The following is a 19,203-nucleotide window of genomic DNA, read 5'->3' as shown; positions in this document are numbered from 1 at the left end:
AACCTCGGGCCGCCCCTGCGCTCTCCCTTTGAGGGACCCCGGAGTCTGTGCCTTTCGGGGTGCCATTGAGGCAGAAACGTGACGGAGGTCCTTGGAGTGTCGCTGCTCTGGGTACCGATACCGGACGGAGGCGTTTGCAGTGTGAGGCTGCGACGCCCGGATTTTACAACTTTTACGTTGGAGGCTGGTTGGCTGCGAACGCCCGGTGGAAAATGAACTCCTCTGATCCAGTTACCAGGAGGAGGCCTGACATCCTTCCACATTTTTGAAAGAAAAATCTATATGCCAGGGACTCGGTAGCGTATCCTGTAGCTTCGAAGACAGACACTTGATGTTCAAGAGGAGGAACGTAACGCTTTAAATTTAAATCAGAAAACGGACTTTTCGGTACCCTCAATCAGAGGGATGGTTGGAAGAGCCCCCGGAAGATAAGATTGTTTTCCAGGAGGGAGTGAATGCTAGTTGGTTGGCCATTGCCAGTTAAGGTGGTTACGAGAATTCTGATAGAAACATTGAGTGGTGAAGGGACTGGCTTCATTTTAGAAATGCTTTTCTTGAGCCTCAGTTTCCTAAGCTGTAGAGATTTCCGGGCAGTGCTGGCCTCGGGCGGGGGGAGTGGACTATTGTTGTCTTTTCACGTTATTTCTGCCGTGTCTCGGCAGAGTGGAGGGCTCCCCAGAGGTGGTAAGGGACGGCACTGGGCGCTTGACCAAGCCGGCCAGATACCAATAGACAGTGGGCTTCGTCTGTGGAAACAACATGGACAGCTTTTTTTTTTTTTTTTTTACTTTACAAAAAGTATAAAGGGCTTTTATTATTTGTAACATAGGCACCCTTATTTAAAGTTAATGAATTTTTATTCAAGGGATTTCACATGTCCTGAGTCCGTCCACTGCCTTAGTTCCTCCTGAGTTTGAGCCTTCATCACCAGGGTCAGGTTCACCAGGAGCAACTTGGTTTGCCTGAAGAAGGAAGGGCCAGGAAGGATACTGTCCTGTTGGTAGTTTAAAAGTGCAGATGCCAAAGAAGAATTAGTAGAGGTGGAATCCAAAGCAGAGAAAAGGGAATTTTATTATTATTATTATTATTATTATTATTATTATTATTAGAGAAAGGAAGGGAGAGGGAGAGAGAGAAACATGGATTGGTTGCCTCTGGTACCCAATCTGGTTGTGTGCCCTGACCAGGAATCGAACCTGCCACCCTTCGGTGCATGGTACGATGCTCCAACCAACTGAGCCACACCAGCCAGGGCCAAAGGGAATTTTTTTTTTTTAAAGAAGTTTTATTTTTTATTTTTTTATTTTATTTATTTTTTTAATATATTTTATTGATTTTTTACAGAGAGGAAGGGAGAGGGATAGAGAGCTAGAAACATCGATGAGAGAGAATCATCGACCAGCTGCCTCCTGCACACCGCCTACCAGGGATGTGCCCGCAGCCAATGTACATGCCCTTGACCGGAATCGAACCTGGGACCTTTCAGTCCGCAGGCCGACGCTCTATCCATTGAGCCAAACCGGTTTTGGCCAAAAGGGAATTTTTTTAATTGGTCATTATTCCCTATGGATGAAACCATTTTTTATGATATACACATTAACAACACACTGCCTCCATTAAGAAACTGAAATAAAGAACTTGTTCATAATCATGACTGGATGACAGACAAAACAGCCCAGAACTCAGGGACCACTCAGTCACACTAAGGAAACCCCCAACTTGGACTGTTTCACATGACAGTGATCACTCTTGCTCTTCGGGTATCCAATAGCTATTTCCTGAAGCTCTTAGTAAATAGTTCTTAGCACATGGATGTGACCAGGACTACCTGCTTATCTCCCTGCCTGACACTCTAGGGCAGCGATTTTCAACCTTTTTTCGTTTTATGGCGCTCATAAACTACTAAAATTCTGTGGTACACCCAAAAAATATATTTTTTGCCAATCTGACAAAAAATAATAGGTATAATTCTGATGCATTCACACCGGACAGCTATTACAGTATTGGCTGTTGTCTTTTTTTAAAAATATATATATATATATATATATATATTAGTATTGATTTTTAGAGAGAGGAAGGGAGAGAAAGAGAGACGTCAATGTGAGAGTGAAACATCAATTAGCTGCCTACTGCACCCCCCCTTCCCCCCACCACCACACACACACACACCAGGGTTGGAACCTGCAACCTGGGCATGTGCCCAGACCAGGAATCCAACTGGCAACCCTTTGGTGTACTGGATGACACCCAACCAACTGAGCCACACCAGCCAGGGCTGGTGTTACTTTTTTGACAGTCTAAGAGAAAAGAGATCAGCCTCTGACTAAATAGGTAATTGCATCTTTTTTTTTGTTTTGTTTTTACTATGTGTTTTTTATTTGATTTGATTGATTTTTAGAGAGAAGAAGGGAAAGGGAGAGAAACATCGACTGGTTGCTTCCTGCACGCCCCCTACCAGGGATCAGGCCCGAAGCGCAGGCATGTGCCCTGGCCTAGAGTTGAACTGGTGACTTCTCGGTGCATGGGAAGACGCTCAACCAATGGAGCCACACCAGCCAGGGCAGGCATTGCATGTTTTCAAAATCCTTGCGGCACACCAGTGTGCCGTGGCACACCAGCTGAAAATTGCTGCTCTGGTGAAACAGAAAACGTCATGGAGAAGGACCTTCTGTCTCTCCTTCCTTTGATTTCCCTTAGAAATGTCACCCTTTGGAGAAGGTATAGAATTAATACTTACCGCCCTGGCTGGTTTGGCTCAGTGGATAGAGCGTCGGCCTGCGGATTGCAGGGTCCCGGCTTCGATTCCCATCAAGGGCACGCGCGCTAGTTTCTGGTTCGAGTGCAGGAGTCAGCCGATCGATGGTTCTCTCTCATCATTGATGTTTCTATCTCTCTCTCCCTTTCCCTCCCTCTCTGAAATATATAAATATATATATATATATTTATATAATTTAAAATTTTTTAAAAAGAATTAATACTTACCATCCAGTCCCTAAACTCAAAAAAAGGACCGTAACGCCAGTAATGGACTCACACTCAATGGCATAAAGCGTGGGTAATAAAGCTGATCTCGGTCCGACAGGCGTAGGTGTCTTCAGTGTATTGTTTATTTCTCGGGGATGCTGCCATGCTCCCGGGCTCCAGGGCCACTCTAGAATTCCAGGATTCATGCAAGAGCATGAGCCACAGTAGCCAGATCCTTGGAGTTTATGATTTTTGTTTGTTTTTTGCTTTAAAAAATAAATTACACCTCCTGCTTGAATGCTAATTCTCCAATGATTATTGTTACTTAGGAAAGAGGAAGAAAAAAGCCAACATTAGCGCAGGTTGTGACAAGTTTAAAAATACTAAAAATACCACGGTTCCCCAGTAAGTAACTTGAGAATGTAGTTATTTTAATTGGGTTACCAAATATAGCTTCACCTTCCTAAATCTCACTATAGCTACGCTGCATTCAGGGAAGGTTTGCGCCTCCCACTTTAACTGTATTTGAGTGTGGGTATGAACATAACCAAGGGTTTATTTTTCCTGAAATTATTTCCTGGTGTTTCAGCTTTTTGTTCTGTTTTTTGTTTGTTTGTTTGTTTGTTTTTTAGAGAGGAAGAGAGAAGGGAGCGAGATAGAGAAACACAGATTTTTTTTGTTCCACTCAGTTATGAATTCATTGGTTGATTTTTGTATGTGTCCTGACCAGGATCGAACCCTCAACCTTGGCATACGGGGACAATGCTCTACCCAACTGAGCTACTGGCAGGACTTAATAGTCTATTCTTACGGAATTTGTTTTTTTCTACCCTCAGTTTCCTGCCTTTCTCACTTCCATTTCCAGGAGAAGAAAAGAATGAAAACCCATCAAAATATTATTTCAACTTTTAGTACCTTGACTACTGTATTGATATAACTTAAAACCATTAATAGCACTCTCTCTCAGGGAGCACGCCCATGCCATCCCCTTCCCCCTCTCCTTCCCCCCCCCCCAGGCACATATCCCCTAACCTCTGAGGGACCCCATGAGACTTAACAACCAGGGGAGCCATAGGGGGGAACCCCTGAACGGGTCTGCAAGGCCCCCTTTCCTCCCACTTCCTAGTGAGCCAACGCAGCCCCGCCTAAGCGCTCCTGTGGCTTCTCCGATGCCCCTTCCTCGTTTCACTGCCCTAAGTGTGTTTTGCTGCAGTCAATAAATTCTTGCTTGCTTTTAAAATAAATAAATGACCCTAGCCGTTTGGGCCCCGTGGGGAGAGCCTTGGCCTGCAGAGCGAAGGGTCCCCGGGTTGGATTCCAGTCAAGGGGCACGTCTCGGTTGCAGGTTGCAATGGCCTGGGGTCTCATGCAGGAATCAATCAATCAATATGTTTCTCACACATCGATGTTTCTCTCTGTCCTTCCCTCTCCCTTCCACTCTCTCTAAAAATCAATAGAAAAATATCCTCGGGTGAAGATTAAAACAAATAAATAAATAAAACCATTAATAAATAACTCCTAAATTATATACTGTCAACTTTTCTTATGCTGAGGAAAGTAACCTATGCATAGAAGAATCAAATGCTTTTTTTTAAACACTCCCGCCACCTAGCCTGATATTCTTCAGGGCTATCCACCCACCCTCCCTTTTTATTTTTATTTTATTTTATTATAGTTCTTTTTATTTTTCATTTAATATATTTTTATTGATTTTCAGAGAGGAAAGGAGGGAGAGAAACGTCAATGATGAGAGAGAGACAGTGATCGGCTGTCTCCTGCACAGCCCCCTACTGGGGATCAAGCCGCAACCTGGGCATGTGCCCTTGACCAGAATGGAACCCGGGACCCTTCAGTCCGCAGGCCAAAGTTCTGTCTACCGAGCCAAACCAGCGCGGTAAGGCTCAAATGCATTTCTTCTGGTTCATACAGGAAAAAATATAAAGATTAACAGCAACACTGGGTGCCAAACACCTTAAATATTTTCGCTTATAGTATCTATCTCATTTACATATAATAAAGCACTTAATGGATAGGGAATACTGTAAAATTCCTTAAAGAAAAAGTTTATGTATAATAAGTGTGTTCCACTCCACACGGTAGGCAGCCCAGAATCAGGGAAGAAATCCGTGTCTAATAGGAAGAAAAGGTGCGGTCTGCCTTTGACTAAATGCTAAGGTATGTGTTCCCTCACGTTCCCCGAGGAAAAGAGAGAAAAAAGAACAGCAGCCTTTAAAATGGTCTCCGTCACTTCTTGTCCTGTCTGCCTAAAATTAGAATTTAAATATCTCCGGGTCGGGGCGCAGATAGGAGTCAACCAGGGGGTGCGGGGATGAGTGGAACCACAACTCAGTGTTCCTCTCTCTCCCTTCTTTTTCTAAAATCAAATAAAAATTTAAAAATAAATATCAAAATTAAGTAGTTGGGATTTTTTAAATTGCAGAGCACCATCTTTTGTGAAATCACACCAGCATAAAGAAGTTCCTTAGGCAAAGATGCTTTTCCTCCTTTTAGAAAAGGTAAACTTTCATGGCTGAAGTTTAACCATTAAATACAAACATTTCCCCACCAACTATTGCTCGTGTCCATTATTTTTCAATAAAGCTGGAAAGAATCGCCCTGCTGGTGTGACTCAGTTGTTTGGGCGTCATCCTGTGCACCAAATGGTTGCTGGTTTGATTCCCCGGTCAGGGCACATGCCAGGGCTGCAGGCTTGATCCCCAGTAGGGAGCATACAGGAGGCAACTGATGGATGATGTTTCTCTCTCTCTCCCTCGGCCTTCCTCTCTCTCTAAAAATCAATTTAAAAATCTTAAGGGATGCCAAGACCGGTTTGGCTCAGTGGATAGAGCGTTGGCCTGCGGACTCAAGGGTCCCAGGTTCGATTCCGGTCAAGGGCATGTACCTTGGTTGCGGGCACATCCCCGGTGGGGGGTGTGCAAGAGGCAGCTGATCGATGTTTCTCTATCATCAATGTTTCTAACTCTCTATCCCTCTCTCTTCCTCTCTGTAAAAAAAAAAAAATCAATAAAATATATTTAAAAAAAAAAAATCTTAAGGGAAAAAACAAAAACTATTGTTTGTTTGGCAAATGTTAACATCTTCACCACCAAACAATACTAGTAGGAGTATTCCAACCCGGCCAGGGGGTTGGGTGCTGTCTGAAGAATGTACGTCCCTTAATTAATACAGTTCGGTGACCGTATCTGTCACACTGTCATACGGCAATGAGTGAATTTCTCACATTCCCGTGTTGAACTTAGGAGATTGATGAGAGAAAAAACACACAAAACTAAATAGCACACCTGGGTTGGTAGGTTATTAAAAATTCCAAACAGCTGATAAGTCTAAATCTGTTCCTTTCTTTTCTAACCACATTCATTTATTGACTTAGATATACCCACCTGGTTTCAAATACTTGTCTCCTAGGTCTGAGATATTAATAATATAGCTTTCTCCCCCCCCCCCCCCCCGCCAATAACTGAATTTTTAAATTGTATTTTGAACTTGTATTCTTTCTTTAATACACAGGTTATATATTTAGTACCACCTAGAGAAAACGTTACCTTCACAATTTTTTGTAAGCATCTGAACATAACAGATTGGGTCATATTGTGGGTGACATTTTTCACTTGATCCTACAGCATGGACATCTTTGCATTTCAATAAATACCGACATTATTCTTCACAGTCAGACTCAAACACGATTGGCTGAAATAACCCGTAACTGGGCTCAGTTCTTAACGATGGAAGCATGACTGATTTCGGAAAGACGATTCATGCAAGGTGGGTGAGTACTGTCTGACCTGAGGGACCTTGGGACTTTTCCCTACAAACATCCCACTTCCTGGCTGCTCAGACTTCTTGTCACAGAGCCTGTGCACGGAGGCGATTGGCCAGGCTCCTGGGCCCAGGAATGCTGCTGCCGCCGCTACTAGCTGTGTGAACAGTCCATCTATGGGCAACAGGCAGCGCGCTGGTACCTGACTGTTTTCTGCCTCAGGCCTGTGCTTCCCAAGCTGAGAGTCAGACCACAAACACTCTCAGGGCAGCCGGAGGAGAGAGAGTCAGGAGGAGGGGGAGCCTGCCGCTCTCCTGCAGATCCGCGAGGAAAACAAGATGTCTTTGGCTGGAAGCAAGAAATGACAGCCACTCCCCGGTGCAGGCGGGAGGGTTCATCAGGAATATATGTATTTTTAAATATATGTTTATTGATTTCAGAGAGGAAGGAAGAGGGAGAGAGAGAGAGAGAGAAACACCCACGATGAGAGATCGGCTGCCTCCTGCAAGTCCCCCACTGGGGATCAAGCCCACAACCTGGGCTTGTGCCCTCGACCAGAATCGAACCTGGGACCCTTCAGTTCACAGCCCTACGCTCTAGCCACTGAGCCACACCGGCTAGGGCAGGAATGTTTTTGTGAAGCTCACAGGGCAAGGGGGTGGGAAACTATTAAATACGAAACCCAGGTTTCATCTGCAAAACCAGAGGGCTGCCGGTGAAATAGGGATCTGGTCTAAAACTCACAAAGCACACAGTACAGGAACCGCTCTGCAAGTGACGGGCCTTTTTCATCTGCTGTCCGGCCAGGTACTGTAGCTACTGGAACCAAAATGAGACAGATCCCTTTCTTAAATAAGTCAGGTTTCTCCTTCCGTCACCCGACGGTGCCTCTGATGCCACTGAGGGGCCACATTCCTGGGTTAAGGCAGGCAGTCTCCTGTCTGACCTTGAGCTGAAGGCACTGTCCCCGGGGCCCCTGGTGTCCCCTTTCGGAACAGGAAAACTGCTTTTTTCCCTCCGGAACTGTTTTCTAGAGCTTTCGGTTTTTTGTTTAATAGTATATACACCCTTAGGACTTTCTCCTACCCTCCGTCTTCTGCCTTCCCCGCGTCCGTCGGCAGGAAGGGGGCCGGGTGTCCAAACCCAGAGCAGGCCGGCCCCTTCGGAGCGCAGCGCCGGAACCCGAGTCTGAATCGGAAACTGAAACCGCGCCTGGACGCGGGCGAAAGTTGCTGACCGCGCCGGTCCCGTCCGAAACTCCGAAACTCCGGCCCGAGCCAGCCCAGCGCGTTCCTGGCCTCGGGCCCGGGTGAGGGGCCAAGAAGAAAAGCCGCCTCGGACCCGGAGAGCTGGTCTGCTCCGGTCCCGCGGTCCAGACCCTGCTGTTTGGAAAGGCTCCCCGGTGGGGTTAGCCAGCACCCCCCGGGCTAGTGAGATAAAGAGGGTTAGAGCCTTTGCGGAGCGGCCCGCGGCGGGGCGGACGCAGTTGGGAGTCTGGCGCGAAAGGGGCGATGCCGTCCGGGCGCCGCGCTCCCCCCACCGGGGTTTGCTCAGCAGCCGGGCCCGGGGGGGGGGGCCGTGGGCGGGCCCGGGAGGCCCCCATCCCGGCGCGCGGCAGGGCCGCCCCCGGAGAGAACACTTGTCACCCGCCGGCCCGGCCCGGGCGTCGGCGCGGGGCCGCAGGAAGCCCCGGAAGGGCGGAGAGGGACGTGCGCGGGCGGCGGTGACTCAGCCGGGCGCGCGGGGGCGGGGAGGGAGCCAGCCGGGGCGGGCGGCGCCGGGCCCCGAGGGGTTAAGTGGGCGGCGCCGGCGGCGCCCCGCCTCCCCCCAGGCCGGCCCCCCGGAGGCCGCGGCGCCCGGCCGTATTTATAGCAGCTGCGCCGGCCGCGCCGCGTCTGTCCCGCTGGCCCCGGCCGCGGCCTCCCCCGGTAGCGCGTCCCGGCCCCGCGCCCCGCAGCCCAGGCGCCATGGAGCGGCCGGCGCCCCTGGCCGTGCTGCCCTTCTCGGACCCCGCGCACGCGCTGAGCCTGCTCCGCGGCCTGAGCCAGCTGCGCGCCGAGCGCAAGTTCCTGGACGTGACCCTGGAGGCGGCGGGCGGGCGCGACTTCCCGGCGCACCGCGCGGTGCTGGCGGCCGCCAGCCCCTACTTCCGCGCCATGTTCGCCGGGCAGCTGCGCGAGAGCCGCGCCGAGCGGGTGCGCCTGCACGGGGTGCCGCCCGACATGCTGCAGCTGCTGCTCGACTTCAGCTACACGGGCCGCGTGGCCGTGAGCGGCGACAACGCCGAGCCGCTGCTGCGCGCCGCCGACCTGCTGCAGTTCCCGGCCGTGAAGGAGGCGTGCGGCGCCTTCCTGCAGCAGCAGCTCGACCTGGCCAACTGCCTGGACATGCAGGACTTCGCCGAGGCCTTCAGCTGCGCGGGGCTGGCGCACGCGGCGCAGCGCTTCATCCTGCGCCACGTGGGCGAGCTGGGCGCCGAGCAGCTGGAGCGGCTGCCGCTGGCGCGCCTGCTGCGCTACCTGCGCGACGACGGGCTGTGCGTGCCCAAGGAGGAGGCCGCCTACCAGCTGGCGCTGCGCTGGGTGCGCGCCGACCCGCCGCGCCGCGCCGCGCACTGGCCGCAGCTGCTGGAGGCCGTGCGCCTGCCCTTCGTGCGCCGCTTCTACCTGCTGGCGCACGTCGAGGCCGAGCCGCTGGTGGCCCGCTGCCCGCCCTGCCTGCGCCTGCTGCGCGAGGCGCGCGACTTCCAGGCGGCGCGCTACGACCGCCACGACCGCGGGCCCTGCCCCCGCATGCGCCCGCGCCCCTCCACCGGCCTCGCCGAGATCCTCGTGCTCGTGGGCGGCTGCGACCAGGACTGCGACGAGCTGGTCACCGTCGACTGCTACAACCCGCAGACGGGCCAGTGGCGCTACCTGGCCGAGTTCCCGGACCACCTGGGCGGGGGCTACAGCATCGTGGCGCTTGGCAACGACATCTACGTGACGGGTGAGTGGGCTGGTCAGGACTCGGAGCCGGCCGACCCCCCGGCAGGGGTCTCCAGGGTTGGCCTCCCGCGCCCCTGTGGGAGCAAGGGCAACCCCAGAACCTGGACCGGGGACCGCGCCCAGCGGGCACTTCCCCTTCCCCGCACGCTGGCCTGCGGTTCTCCCCTAAGCCGGTCCTCTCGACCTCAAAGAAGGGCCTCTTGTGTGAGCGGGACACATAGCTGCTGTTTGTGGGTTTCTTTCCCGCGCTGCGGGGCCTCTCTGGGGAGCCCACTCTTTTCCCCAGGAAGTGCCACTCCCCCCATTCGGTTGGAAGAGACTGGGGCATTCACCCCGCACAATGGGTGCTTTCTTTTATCCCTGGGGAACCCAGCGACAGGCCCGGGCCCACGCCCTGTGACACATCCGCCCCCCTCCCGGGGCTTTCTCCCAGCCCGGCCTCAAGGCCGCCGGTGCTGGCGTTTGGTCACCCTGGACTAGGTCCCCCTGGCCCTGCACCGGGGCTGCGGGCCGCGGGTCACATGGTGTGTAGGCTGCTCTCCGCCCAGTGACTGTAAACACAGTCACATGCTGGGAGGTTTTCTTGCAGCGACTTGGCTCAAACCCCAACACACTGCCGAGTCATGCTGGGCGGGCCCCGTTGGGCTTCTCCCACATTTTTTATGGAGGATAAATCTTGGCTCAAACAGGAGGCTACCTCCTTCCGTGCGGCGAGGAGGGGTGGTCTCCGCGAGGGCTATATAAGGAAAGAAGCCGCGGGGCGTGCGCTGGGCCCGCTGCGGGCCGGGATCCCTCGGTGAGGCTGTGGGCCGGGCCTGGCATGGGAGAAAGTCGGCCCTGAGACGGGCAGCGTCCCTGCGGGCTCTGAGCTGACAAGTGGGAGGCCTCCCGGCCTGAGGACACTCCACTCTGTGGCCACAGCTTCCTGACCTGCAGCCCCCGTCCAGCCTCTGCTGCCATCCCCCAGAATCCCCTCTGCAGTCTGAGGTCGGCCCTGCGTTTGGGAACCGGGCCCCCCGCCCCCCAAGCCTGGCCGGGGAACTCCCTCCCCAAAGTGGTCAGACTGGCCCCGACTGCACACCCTTCCGAAGGTCTCAGCCGAGCAGCTGATCCTCTGGGTGTGGACAGGTGGCCGGGCCTCCCAGGCAGCTGCCTGTCGGGATTTCACGGGGAGAGAGCGAGCGCCTCAGCTGCCGTGGGCGCGCGGTTCTCCCGTAGAAGGAAGAAGGCCTGCCGCGCGCTGTTTTCTCCCTTTAAAAAGCTCAGGGCCACCAGCCGGATAGAATGTCCCGTCTGCGCTGCCCGTGGCGCCAGCCTCGGGGGCAGGGAATGCCTCCCCTGGGTCCTGGGGTCCGTCGAGGTCCTGGGTCCTGGGTGGACTTGTTTACTTCATGGTCTCAGTCAGCGCCGTTGGGCTTTGATGCTTATTTTATTTCCGTTCTTTTTGGAAACGTAGACGGAGGAGTATGTGCGTGCCGGGTGGGGAAAGGAGTGTGACAGTTGTGTGCGTGTGAAAGTTTGTTCTTGTCGTTACTTATTCGTTACTGTGTTGGAAAGCGGATTCGACTGTAAACCTACTCTTGCCCCGCCCTGTATTTGTACAACTGGATGAGTTTTTCCTAAATCAGGAACTGGTGCTCGGGCATTCCGTTCTGTGTTGGGTTTCCTGCTTTCGGCATGAAGTGGGGGGTGGCCAGGCAGCCTAGACTTTGGGGAACAAGTCCCTGTGCATCCCGCTCCGTGCCGTGTCCCCAGGAGGACCGACTCTGAGACCTGATGCCCTGGTCCAGTTGAGGTGCTTGACGTGCACGTGGGGTCCAGACCCAGGTTGTTTACTTAGAACTGTGGCCCCAGGGCCTTTGCTCGGCCCACAGAGCTCTGGCGGTGTGTGTGTGGCACGAAGCCGGCGCCTCGGGGGCAGTGAGCCGTGGTCAGCGTCCGCATTGCCGCAGCCGCAGCCGGAAGCCCTGGCCCAGGCCTTGGCGCAGGAGGTCCCGTGTTTACATCAAAGTCGGGGAGGTTCCTTCCCCCCTGGAGATGCCCTCTGGGGTGTTCAGGAAGGCGGAGGCGGGTGACTCACCCCAGCGGGCGGGGACTGACTGCTGCTGTGCGTGTCCTGGCAGGTGGGTCCGACGGCGCCAGGCTGTACGACTGCGTGTGGCGGTACAACTCGAGCGTGAACGAGTGGACGGAGGTGGCGCCCATGCTCAAGGCCCGCGAGTACCACAGCTCCTCCGTGCTGGACGGGCTGCTGTACGTGGTGGCGGCCGACAGCACGGAGCGCTACGACCACACCACCGACGCCTGGGAGGCCCTGCAGCCCATGACCTACCCCCTGGACAACTGCTCCACCACGGCCTGCCGCGGCCGGCTCTACGCCATCGGCTCGCTGGCCGGCAAGGAGACCATGGTGATGCAGTGCTACGACCCGGACACGGACCTGTGGTCGCTGGTGGACTGTGGCCAGCTCCCGCCCTGGTCCTTTGCCCCCAAGACGGTGACTCTGAACGGACTCATGTACTTCATCAGGTGAGTCCCCGGGGGCCCAGGCCCCGTGCGAAGCGCATCGTCCCGGTTCTCGCCACGAAGACGCGGCCGGGTTGGGGTCCAGGGCTGGTCTTTCTGACCCGCGGCCTCTGTGCTGACGGCGGTGTCTGGGGCTTCTAGGTTTCCGTAGGGAAGGGGTCCCGGGGTGGAGCTGGGTCCTTCCAGGGAACTCCTGGGCGCTAAATGGAAGAAGCCCTTTACCTGGACCCCCACCTGGGGGAGCCCCGGAGGCCCCGGCTGTTCCCGCACGGCCCTCGTTGGACGGACCCTGTCCTGTCGGAGGGATTCTGAAACTTAGACCAGGGACACTTCGTGGACACTCGAGACCTGCGGGGACTCGTGGTCTTGACAGAACGGCCCTTTGCTCACTGAGCAGAGTGTCCACCCCACTCAGGCAGGTGGGGGCCCGCGGCCAGGTGGCTGGGCTGCCCCGCCCCCTCGTTCATATCCAGTGCGCTTCTGCCGGTTCTGGGTCTGTCTGTCCCCGGAGGGCCCATGACTGACCTAACGAATGCTGTTGTCCACGGTCCCGCGGCCGCTGCCTGTGGGAATGACGACACGGGAGCGCACGCTGGGGCCTGGACCTGCCGGGCGCTGTGCTGCCTGCTTCCTGGGCGTGGGCATGGGTGGCCCCATGAGGTGGGCCCCATTGTCCCGTTTCACAGATGGCGAGAAGGCCTACGGGGCAGGGGACTTCCTGCCACAGGCTTCACGTGGCCGCACAAGGTGTGAACCGAGGATGCCCAGGTCCCTGTGTGGAGCCACTGCAGCATGGCAGTACCCGCAGGTCTCGATGACTAGTCCCAGCCACGTGCCACCGCCTCAGGCAGGTGGGCGTCCCGGGGCCAGCACCCCCTGCCCGCGGCTCCTCTCTCCGGCCTGGAGCCGTCCTGCGTATACGGACCAGGAGGGAAGGGGACCGGATGAACAGCACGCCCCTGTGTCCCCTCTGTCCCCCTTCGGCTGGGGCTTTGAATTGGGAGCCTCAGAAGCTCCCCCCGACCCCCAAGCCTCGAACCACCCGAGCTGCCGCTCCCTCTCCGGGCTTTCTGGTGAGCGCATCCGGGCAGGTGGCCTTGCTTGCACGTGGCCGAGGGGCCAGGCATCTCCGTGTGCCGGAGCCTGGGGGCTGCTCCGAGAAAGCCCTGGAATCTCGCCAGCCCCCGTCCTCTCACAGACACCACCTGACCCTTCACCCAGCTCTCCCTCCCCGAAGTCGGGGTGGTGTCTTCCGAGAGGGGTGGAGAGGCTATAAATACAACTTAGCCGAGCGCCAGCCTCCTGCAGCTCTGCAGGCCGCGTGCCTTTGAGAGTGTCCTCCGCCCCCTGGTCCACGGCAAGGTGCGCCCAAGGCCGCGTCTGCGCGCTCTGCCCCTGGTCTCAGTCACTTGTCGTTACCAGCCGCCCACGTGGGTGCCTCCGCATTGTTAGCCTTTGTAAGGGTTTACGTAAGGGTGGGGGGCTAGGGAAGGGGGGCCCAGCTCTGCCCCCCGCCCCCAGCCCGGCTGAGAGAGTGGCCGGCTCTACGCCACTCTCCTCGGGTCCGGCCGTGACCCACCCGAGTGCAGGCAGCACCCGCTCTGATGCGCTTGAGTGTTGGTCGCAGAGCCTCCCTGCCGTGCCCTTTGGTGCCTCATGAGCCACATGCCCTGCTCGGAGCGCCACCCGTGGGGCAGCTCCTGAGGGTGTCTTCCCGGGGAGGCGGCTGCTGTGTCGGGGCCGCATCCCGTGCCTGCTCCCGTCCTGGCTGTGAGCAGGGCCCTCCCCCCCTAGTCACCCCCCCAGCCGTGTTCACCTTGGTCCCCATTTAAGCGGCTCCTTGGCTGGGGGCCCTGCCCGGCCTGGCCCCAGCTGGCTGCAGCGTGTGCGTTTCTGCGCGGGGCGGACAGCCCGCTGCTTCCAGGATTAATTACCAACCATGGTATGTACGGGCCACAACGTAGGAGTGGCTTTTGCATTTTGAAGTAACTTGGGGAAAATCAAAGCAAGAGTGCTATTTTGTTTGTTTTTAAGTATGTTTCTGTTCATTTCAGAGAGAGGAAGGGAGAGAGGGAGAGAGAAAAGAAACTTAGACATCAATTGGCTGCCTCCTGCACACCCTCTATGGCAGGCGTCCTCAAACTACGGCCCGCGGGCCACATGCGGGTGTTTTTGCCGTTTTGTTTTTTTACTTCAAAATAAGATATGTGCAGTGTGCATAGGAATTTGTTCATAGTTTTTTTTTAAACTATAGTCCGGCCCTCCAACGGTCTGAGGGACAGTGAACTGGCCCCCTGTTTAAAAAGTGTGAGGACCCCTGCTCTATGGGGATCAAGCCCGCAACCTGGGTACGTGCCCTGACTGGTGCCTGGGTCAGTGCTCAACCACTGCGCCACACCGGCCGGGCAAGAGTACTGTTTTGTGACGTGGAAAGTGTGAACTTGCAGATTTCTGCGACCCACGAGGAAGCTGGATTGGAACCAGCCGGCCCCTCTGTTTACAGGTGCCGTGGCCGCTAGTGCAGGGCCTCAGATGCTCCCTGTCCGGCCCACCCGCGGACGCCTTGTCTGCGATCATTCTACTATTTTGGGGAGTCTTTGCTTTTCAAGTCTGTGCCTTGGAGGCTTTAATGCAGGGGTCAGGAGTGTGTCAAATCAGGGTGACCCCCAAAGGGAAGGGTAGCTCGGGGGCACCTTCCTTCCGGTAGCCGTGGTTACCTTGCTGTGCGCTGAGGATGCACAGTGGACGGGGTGGGATAGGGGCTGGCAGCAGAGGTGAGGCAGTGGTCGAGGCTCGGTCCGGGCCACGTGGGGTGCGCGATCGGGTGGTCGGCCACGGAAGGCTGTGCTGAAGAGGTGGCACAAGTCCGAGTCAGAAGGACGAGGAGGAGGCGGCGGGTGGGAAGAACCCCGATAAGTTAAAGCTCTGAAGCCAGTGTGGCTGCAGCGAGGGGAGGGCAGTGGGTTCGTGCGGGGTGCTGGGCGGTAGGGAAAGAGGCACCTGAGGGTATGATCTTCGGGTTCAGGGAGAAAGGCTGGGTGCAGGCACCTCGGAACCTAGGCCAGAGGTGGGGGTGGGGCCTGAAATTAGGGCTAGGGTCCAACTAGGTAATGGGCTGTCAGATGGCACCCAAGAAGTCCCCAAAGGTGAGGGCCCTGGAGGACCTCCTCTCCAGTCCCTCCCACCCACTCTCCCCTCGTCCCCTCCACAGGGACGACTCCGCCGAGGTGGATGTGTATAACCCCGGGAAGAACGAATGGGACAAGATCCCATCTATGAATCAGGTAAGTGCCTGCATAGGAAGCACAGGCCGCCCTGAGGCACAGAGCATACTGGGGAGGAGAGTTCACCAGAGGCCGCACGTGCAAAGGCCCTGGGGCACGGCGAGCCTGGTTCCTAGAACAAGGTCTCAGCCCCGTGTGGCTGGTACAGAGTGAGCAAGCTGACAACAGAGGGGACAAGGTCAGACAGGAGGCCTTTGGGGGCTGACCTTGGCAGTGTACTCATTGAGCGCCTGCTGTGTGCTCTGAGCAGGGCACCCGCTCGGTGCTGGTGCTGGTGCCTGATCGGGTCTCGCCTTCTCTCTGCGCGTTGAGGAGTGAGGTGCCGAGCCTGATAGTGTCATGGAGCCACGAGGCAGGGGCAGCATCTGGCCACGTGGGCAAATTTCCTTAGTCCCAGACCCACCCACACCACCTGCATCTTTTCTGTCTTCCTTAACACACCTGCTCTCAGGATCCCTCTGCGTGGCAATGCCACAGTTTACATCACAGCGTGACAGCTTTGTCCTTAAGAAATTAACTTGACGATTTCCCCGGAGTGAGCTACACGCACTCATGGCAAGTGCGAGGAAGACGACGGTCCAGCCTTACGGCTCGGCGCTTAGTCTCGGGTCATCCCAGAGGCTCGGTTCCCCATCTGTGAGGGGAGAAGACCCATCGCACCTGCCGAAGAGGCCAGTGCTGCTCCCAGGGAGACTCCGCGCCTCTGCAGCCCCGACCCCCGCAGGGCCTGGCGTGGAGCCCCTTTTCCGAGGTGGGGTGTAGGCAGGGTGCTGGCGGCTCCTGGCTCCCAGCGTCACTTCCCGAAGTGCCGAGGCCGCCGCTCCTAAGGGTCCCAGGCGCCTTCTCCATGGAGAGGGACTGCGGGGGCTCTGCCAGGCCCTGGCTACTGGCCTCCGCTCACCTGTCCCCCTTGACCCACAGGTACACGTGGGAGGCAGCCTGGCCGTCCTTGGAGGGAAGCTGTACGTCTCGGGGGGGTATGACAACACGTTTGAACTCTCGGATGTGGTGGAAGCCTATGACCCCGAGACTCGGGCCTGGAGCGTGGTGGGCCGGCTCCCCGAACCCACCTTCTGGCACGGCAGCGTCAGCATCTTCCGCCAGTTCATGCCCCAGACGCCCTTGGGCGGACGTGGCTTTGAGCTAGACAGTAGCAGCAGCGACATGGACGTGGGCCAGCCCCGGCCGCCCCCGGAGCACCCCCGCGAGCTGCACTAGCCCCGGCCTGGCCCAGGGAGGGCCTCGATGCAGGTAACCCAGCACCTCGGGGGCGGCCACCCCCTCCTGCGTGCCTGAGGACAGGTTGGGCTCACCAGGTGGAACCGGCTCTTGGGCTGCCGAGCAAGCCTCAGGGTCCGACGCCTGGACCCTCTGCATCTAGACCCTGAGTCACAGCTGCGGGGTCAACGCCAGTTGTGAACGGCCCTCCCTTGGCCCAGGAAGAGGAGCCTCCTCACCGACACGTGTCTGGCTCCAACAGGCCACCACCCCTGCACCCCCGCCTCCCCACTGTCACCCCCTTGCACCCACCTCCGGGGGAGGAGAGCCACTCTGGGGCATGAGTGGAGGGGGTCAGGACGCATTGGGGATCAGGCAGGCGATGGCTGCATCCCAGCGCGCTGTCTCCACGGATGAAGGGGGTTGCGCACAAAAACACCCCCACAGGGACGGGCCTCCAGCAGCTGAGCTCAGACCCCGGGGCGCAGGGCAGGGGACTGGTGTGGCCTTGGAGGAGCCCAGGGGCCTGCTGAGTGTGTGTCCATGCACCTGGGCTGAGCCTGATGTTGGTGTCCCTGCCCACCCACCCCACCAGCTGGCATGTCCGCCCTCCCTCCGCCCTGGCTCAGAGGCCTCTCCACGTTCGGCCCAGTGCAGTGGGTGAAAGCCTGCAGGTGCAAGGTCGGGCTCCTTCCGGGGGGTGCTGGGAGCTGGCCTTTGACGCCCAGCCAGGCGGGCTGTCCTCGCCTGTGGTCAGAAGTCCTGCCCCGGGAGCAGCCCCGGGCAGCATGGCTTCTTGGTTGCAAGGTTTGAAAGGCAGCTTGGGCTTAAGAGGGAACCAGGGCTGGTGATCGGTGATCTGTTGCAGGCCTCTGCAGCGGGGGGTTGGGGGAGTTCCAGGAGGTGGGAGCCCAGGGCTCAGGGCACGCTTCTCGGGGAGTGTGAGCGTTTCCGGGGATTGGGTGGGCCTGCCCCTCAGGCCCCGGCGTAGCTTTGCTGGAGGTGGTCTCCCGTCCAGTGAGGACGGTGTTTGCATTTCCTCGTGCGACGGAGTGAAATGTTTGCTGAGCGGCCACGTCTGTACGTTCTCCCCAGAAGAAAGGGTTCGAGGCACTTCACAGACGCCACTGAAGACCTTGTGTTGGCCCGTGGCCCCGGTTTGGGGAGGAAGCCTGTGGCCTCCAGGGCTGCTGGCTGGGCCCTGCTGTGTGGTCATCGTGGTGGGTTAGGCCTCGTGTTCCAGACACCTGCTGGGTGGCCACAGCTCACAGCCAGCCCTCCCCATCCCCCTGGGGTCCTTCCCACTGAGGTCAGGCACCGCGGGAGGCCATGTAGGGGTCGGGATCAGAACGAGCCTTCAGACGTGTGCTCCCTGCCTTGGGGCCTTCCTGGCACGGGGTTCAGGCTGGGAAGCCCCCACCACTTGCAGATGAATGTACTGACTTGGGGACAGAGGGCTGGACCAACTCGGGGTGGGACTGCGTGTTGGGGGCACACCCTTTATCAGTCTCCAAGACAAATTAAGTTATGAGAGCTCGGGATGGTATTTAATGCTGACCCAGTGTATTCTGTATTTATGATTAGCCACCCTCCCCCGTCGGCACCCAGGCCAGCCCCAGAGGGCGGTGGGTGTGCGTATTTATTGTCTGTTCTGGAGGCAAATGTCACTGCCAGAATGCTGTACGGTTTTAGGGCGCCTTCGATACTTTTTGAAATAAAAATGTTTCCTATACACTTGGTGTCGTTGCCTTTACTCTGCTGGCACCTCGGGCCGGAGGCCACATGGTGAGGCGGCCGGTGCTGGGCAAGGTGCCATGCCAGGGGTCGTGCTAAGGCCAGGGGCAAAGTTTTCTGGCCCTTTCTCATCTTGAATGACTACCAGGTGTGAAGTGGAGGCGGCATGAGGTGTGAGGACACAGCTGGCGTGTCCAGGCCCCCTGCTGCCATTGGCCTCGCTGCCTGCCTGTGGACACTCCGCCCTTGCCCCTCCCCCAGTCCAGCCTGATCCTCTGTGCAGTGGGTGAACCTGGACCTGGGTGGGGTGCCCGTGAAGGACTGATTCCTGGGGACCAGAAGCTCAGAAGCACCTCTGCTGAAAAGCAGGCCCTTCTGAACCCAAGGAAGAGGCCGGTGCCTGTGCTGGGATGGGGCATTTTGAGGCCATAGTTTGCCTTTTTCACACACTTTCGAGGCAGCTCATAATCTGGTGTCAGTCATTGCACTTGAGCTCATTACCCGAGCTCCCCAGTGGTCAAGGAGTGAAAGGTGGGGAGGTGGGTTCCTCAAACCCCAGGAAGCCTTAGTGTGCTGCGGGGCTGTTTCAGGGACCCTCCAAGAAGGAAGGGTCACGACCATGGCTACCACCTCCCAAACAGCAGCACTCGCCCGGGGGCAGCTAGAGGTGAACAGGCTGACGCCTCCCCAGGGCGGGGGCTGGGCAGAGGTG

The 19,203-nt window shown here is 57.0% G+C and overlaps 1 protein-coding gene and 1 long non-coding RNA gene across 3 annotated transcripts; one reads left to right on the top strand and one right to left on the bottom strand.

The window, feature by feature from the left end:
* Window positions 1-776: 776 nt before the first annotated feature.
* LOC129150165 (uncharacterized) lies at window positions 777-8,652 on the bottom strand. Its single transcript, XR_008556897.1, has 3 exons — window positions 7,829-8,652; window positions 2,983-3,288; window positions 777-994 (listed from the first exon to the last, which is right to left on the bottom strand). It is a non-coding gene; the product is annotated as an uncharacterized LOC129150165 (long non-coding RNA).
* On the top strand, window positions 8,589-18,489 carry KLHL21 (kelch like family member 21). Of its 2 annotated transcripts, none has more exons than XM_054720494.1 (4): window positions 8,589-9,730; window positions 11,853-12,258; window positions 15,467-15,539; window positions 15,991-16,176. In XM_054720494.1, exons 1-4 carry the CDS (start codon window positions 8,710-8,712, stop codon window positions 16,054-16,056), a joined length of 1,566 nt encoding a protein of 521 aa, XP_054576469.1. In that variant the 5' UTR covers window positions 8,589-8,709; the 3' UTR covers window positions 16,057-16,176. The 2 variants fall into 2 exon arrangements, with proteins under 2 accessions (XP_054576469.1, XP_054576468.1); XM_054720493.1 differs by lacking the exon at window positions 15,991-16,176 and adding an exon at window positions 16,461-18,489 and having other exon boundaries at window positions 8,619-9,730.
* Window positions 18,490-19,203: the final 714 nt, after the last annotated feature.

This window comes from Eptesicus fuscus, chromosome 9 (assembly GCF_027574615.1).
Source record: "Eptesicus fuscus isolate TK198812 chromosome 9, DD_ASM_mEF_20220401, whole genome shotgun sequence".
Classification (NCBI taxonomy): domain Eukaryota; kingdom Metazoa; phylum Chordata; class Mammalia; order Chiroptera; family Vespertilionidae; genus Eptesicus; species Eptesicus fuscus.
The sequence above is the reverse complement of the archived record's forward strand: the minus strand, read 5'-3'. Positions and strand labels throughout refer to the sequence as shown.

Bases quoted from the DNA above. Each gene is read 5' to 3' on its own strand.
- KLHL21 (XM_054720493.1), top strand. From the start codon at position 8,710: ATGGAGCGGCCGGCGCCCCTGGCCGTGCTGCCCTTCTCGGACCCCGCG. The intron at 9,731-11,852 runs GTGAGTGGGCTG...GTGTCCTGGCAG, and splicing joins CAACGACATCTACGTGACGG to GTGGGTCCGACGGCGCCAGG. The intron at 15,540-16,460 runs GTAAGTGCCTGC...CTTGACCCACAG, and splicing joins AGATCCCATCTATGAATCAG to GTACACGTGGGAGGCAGCCT.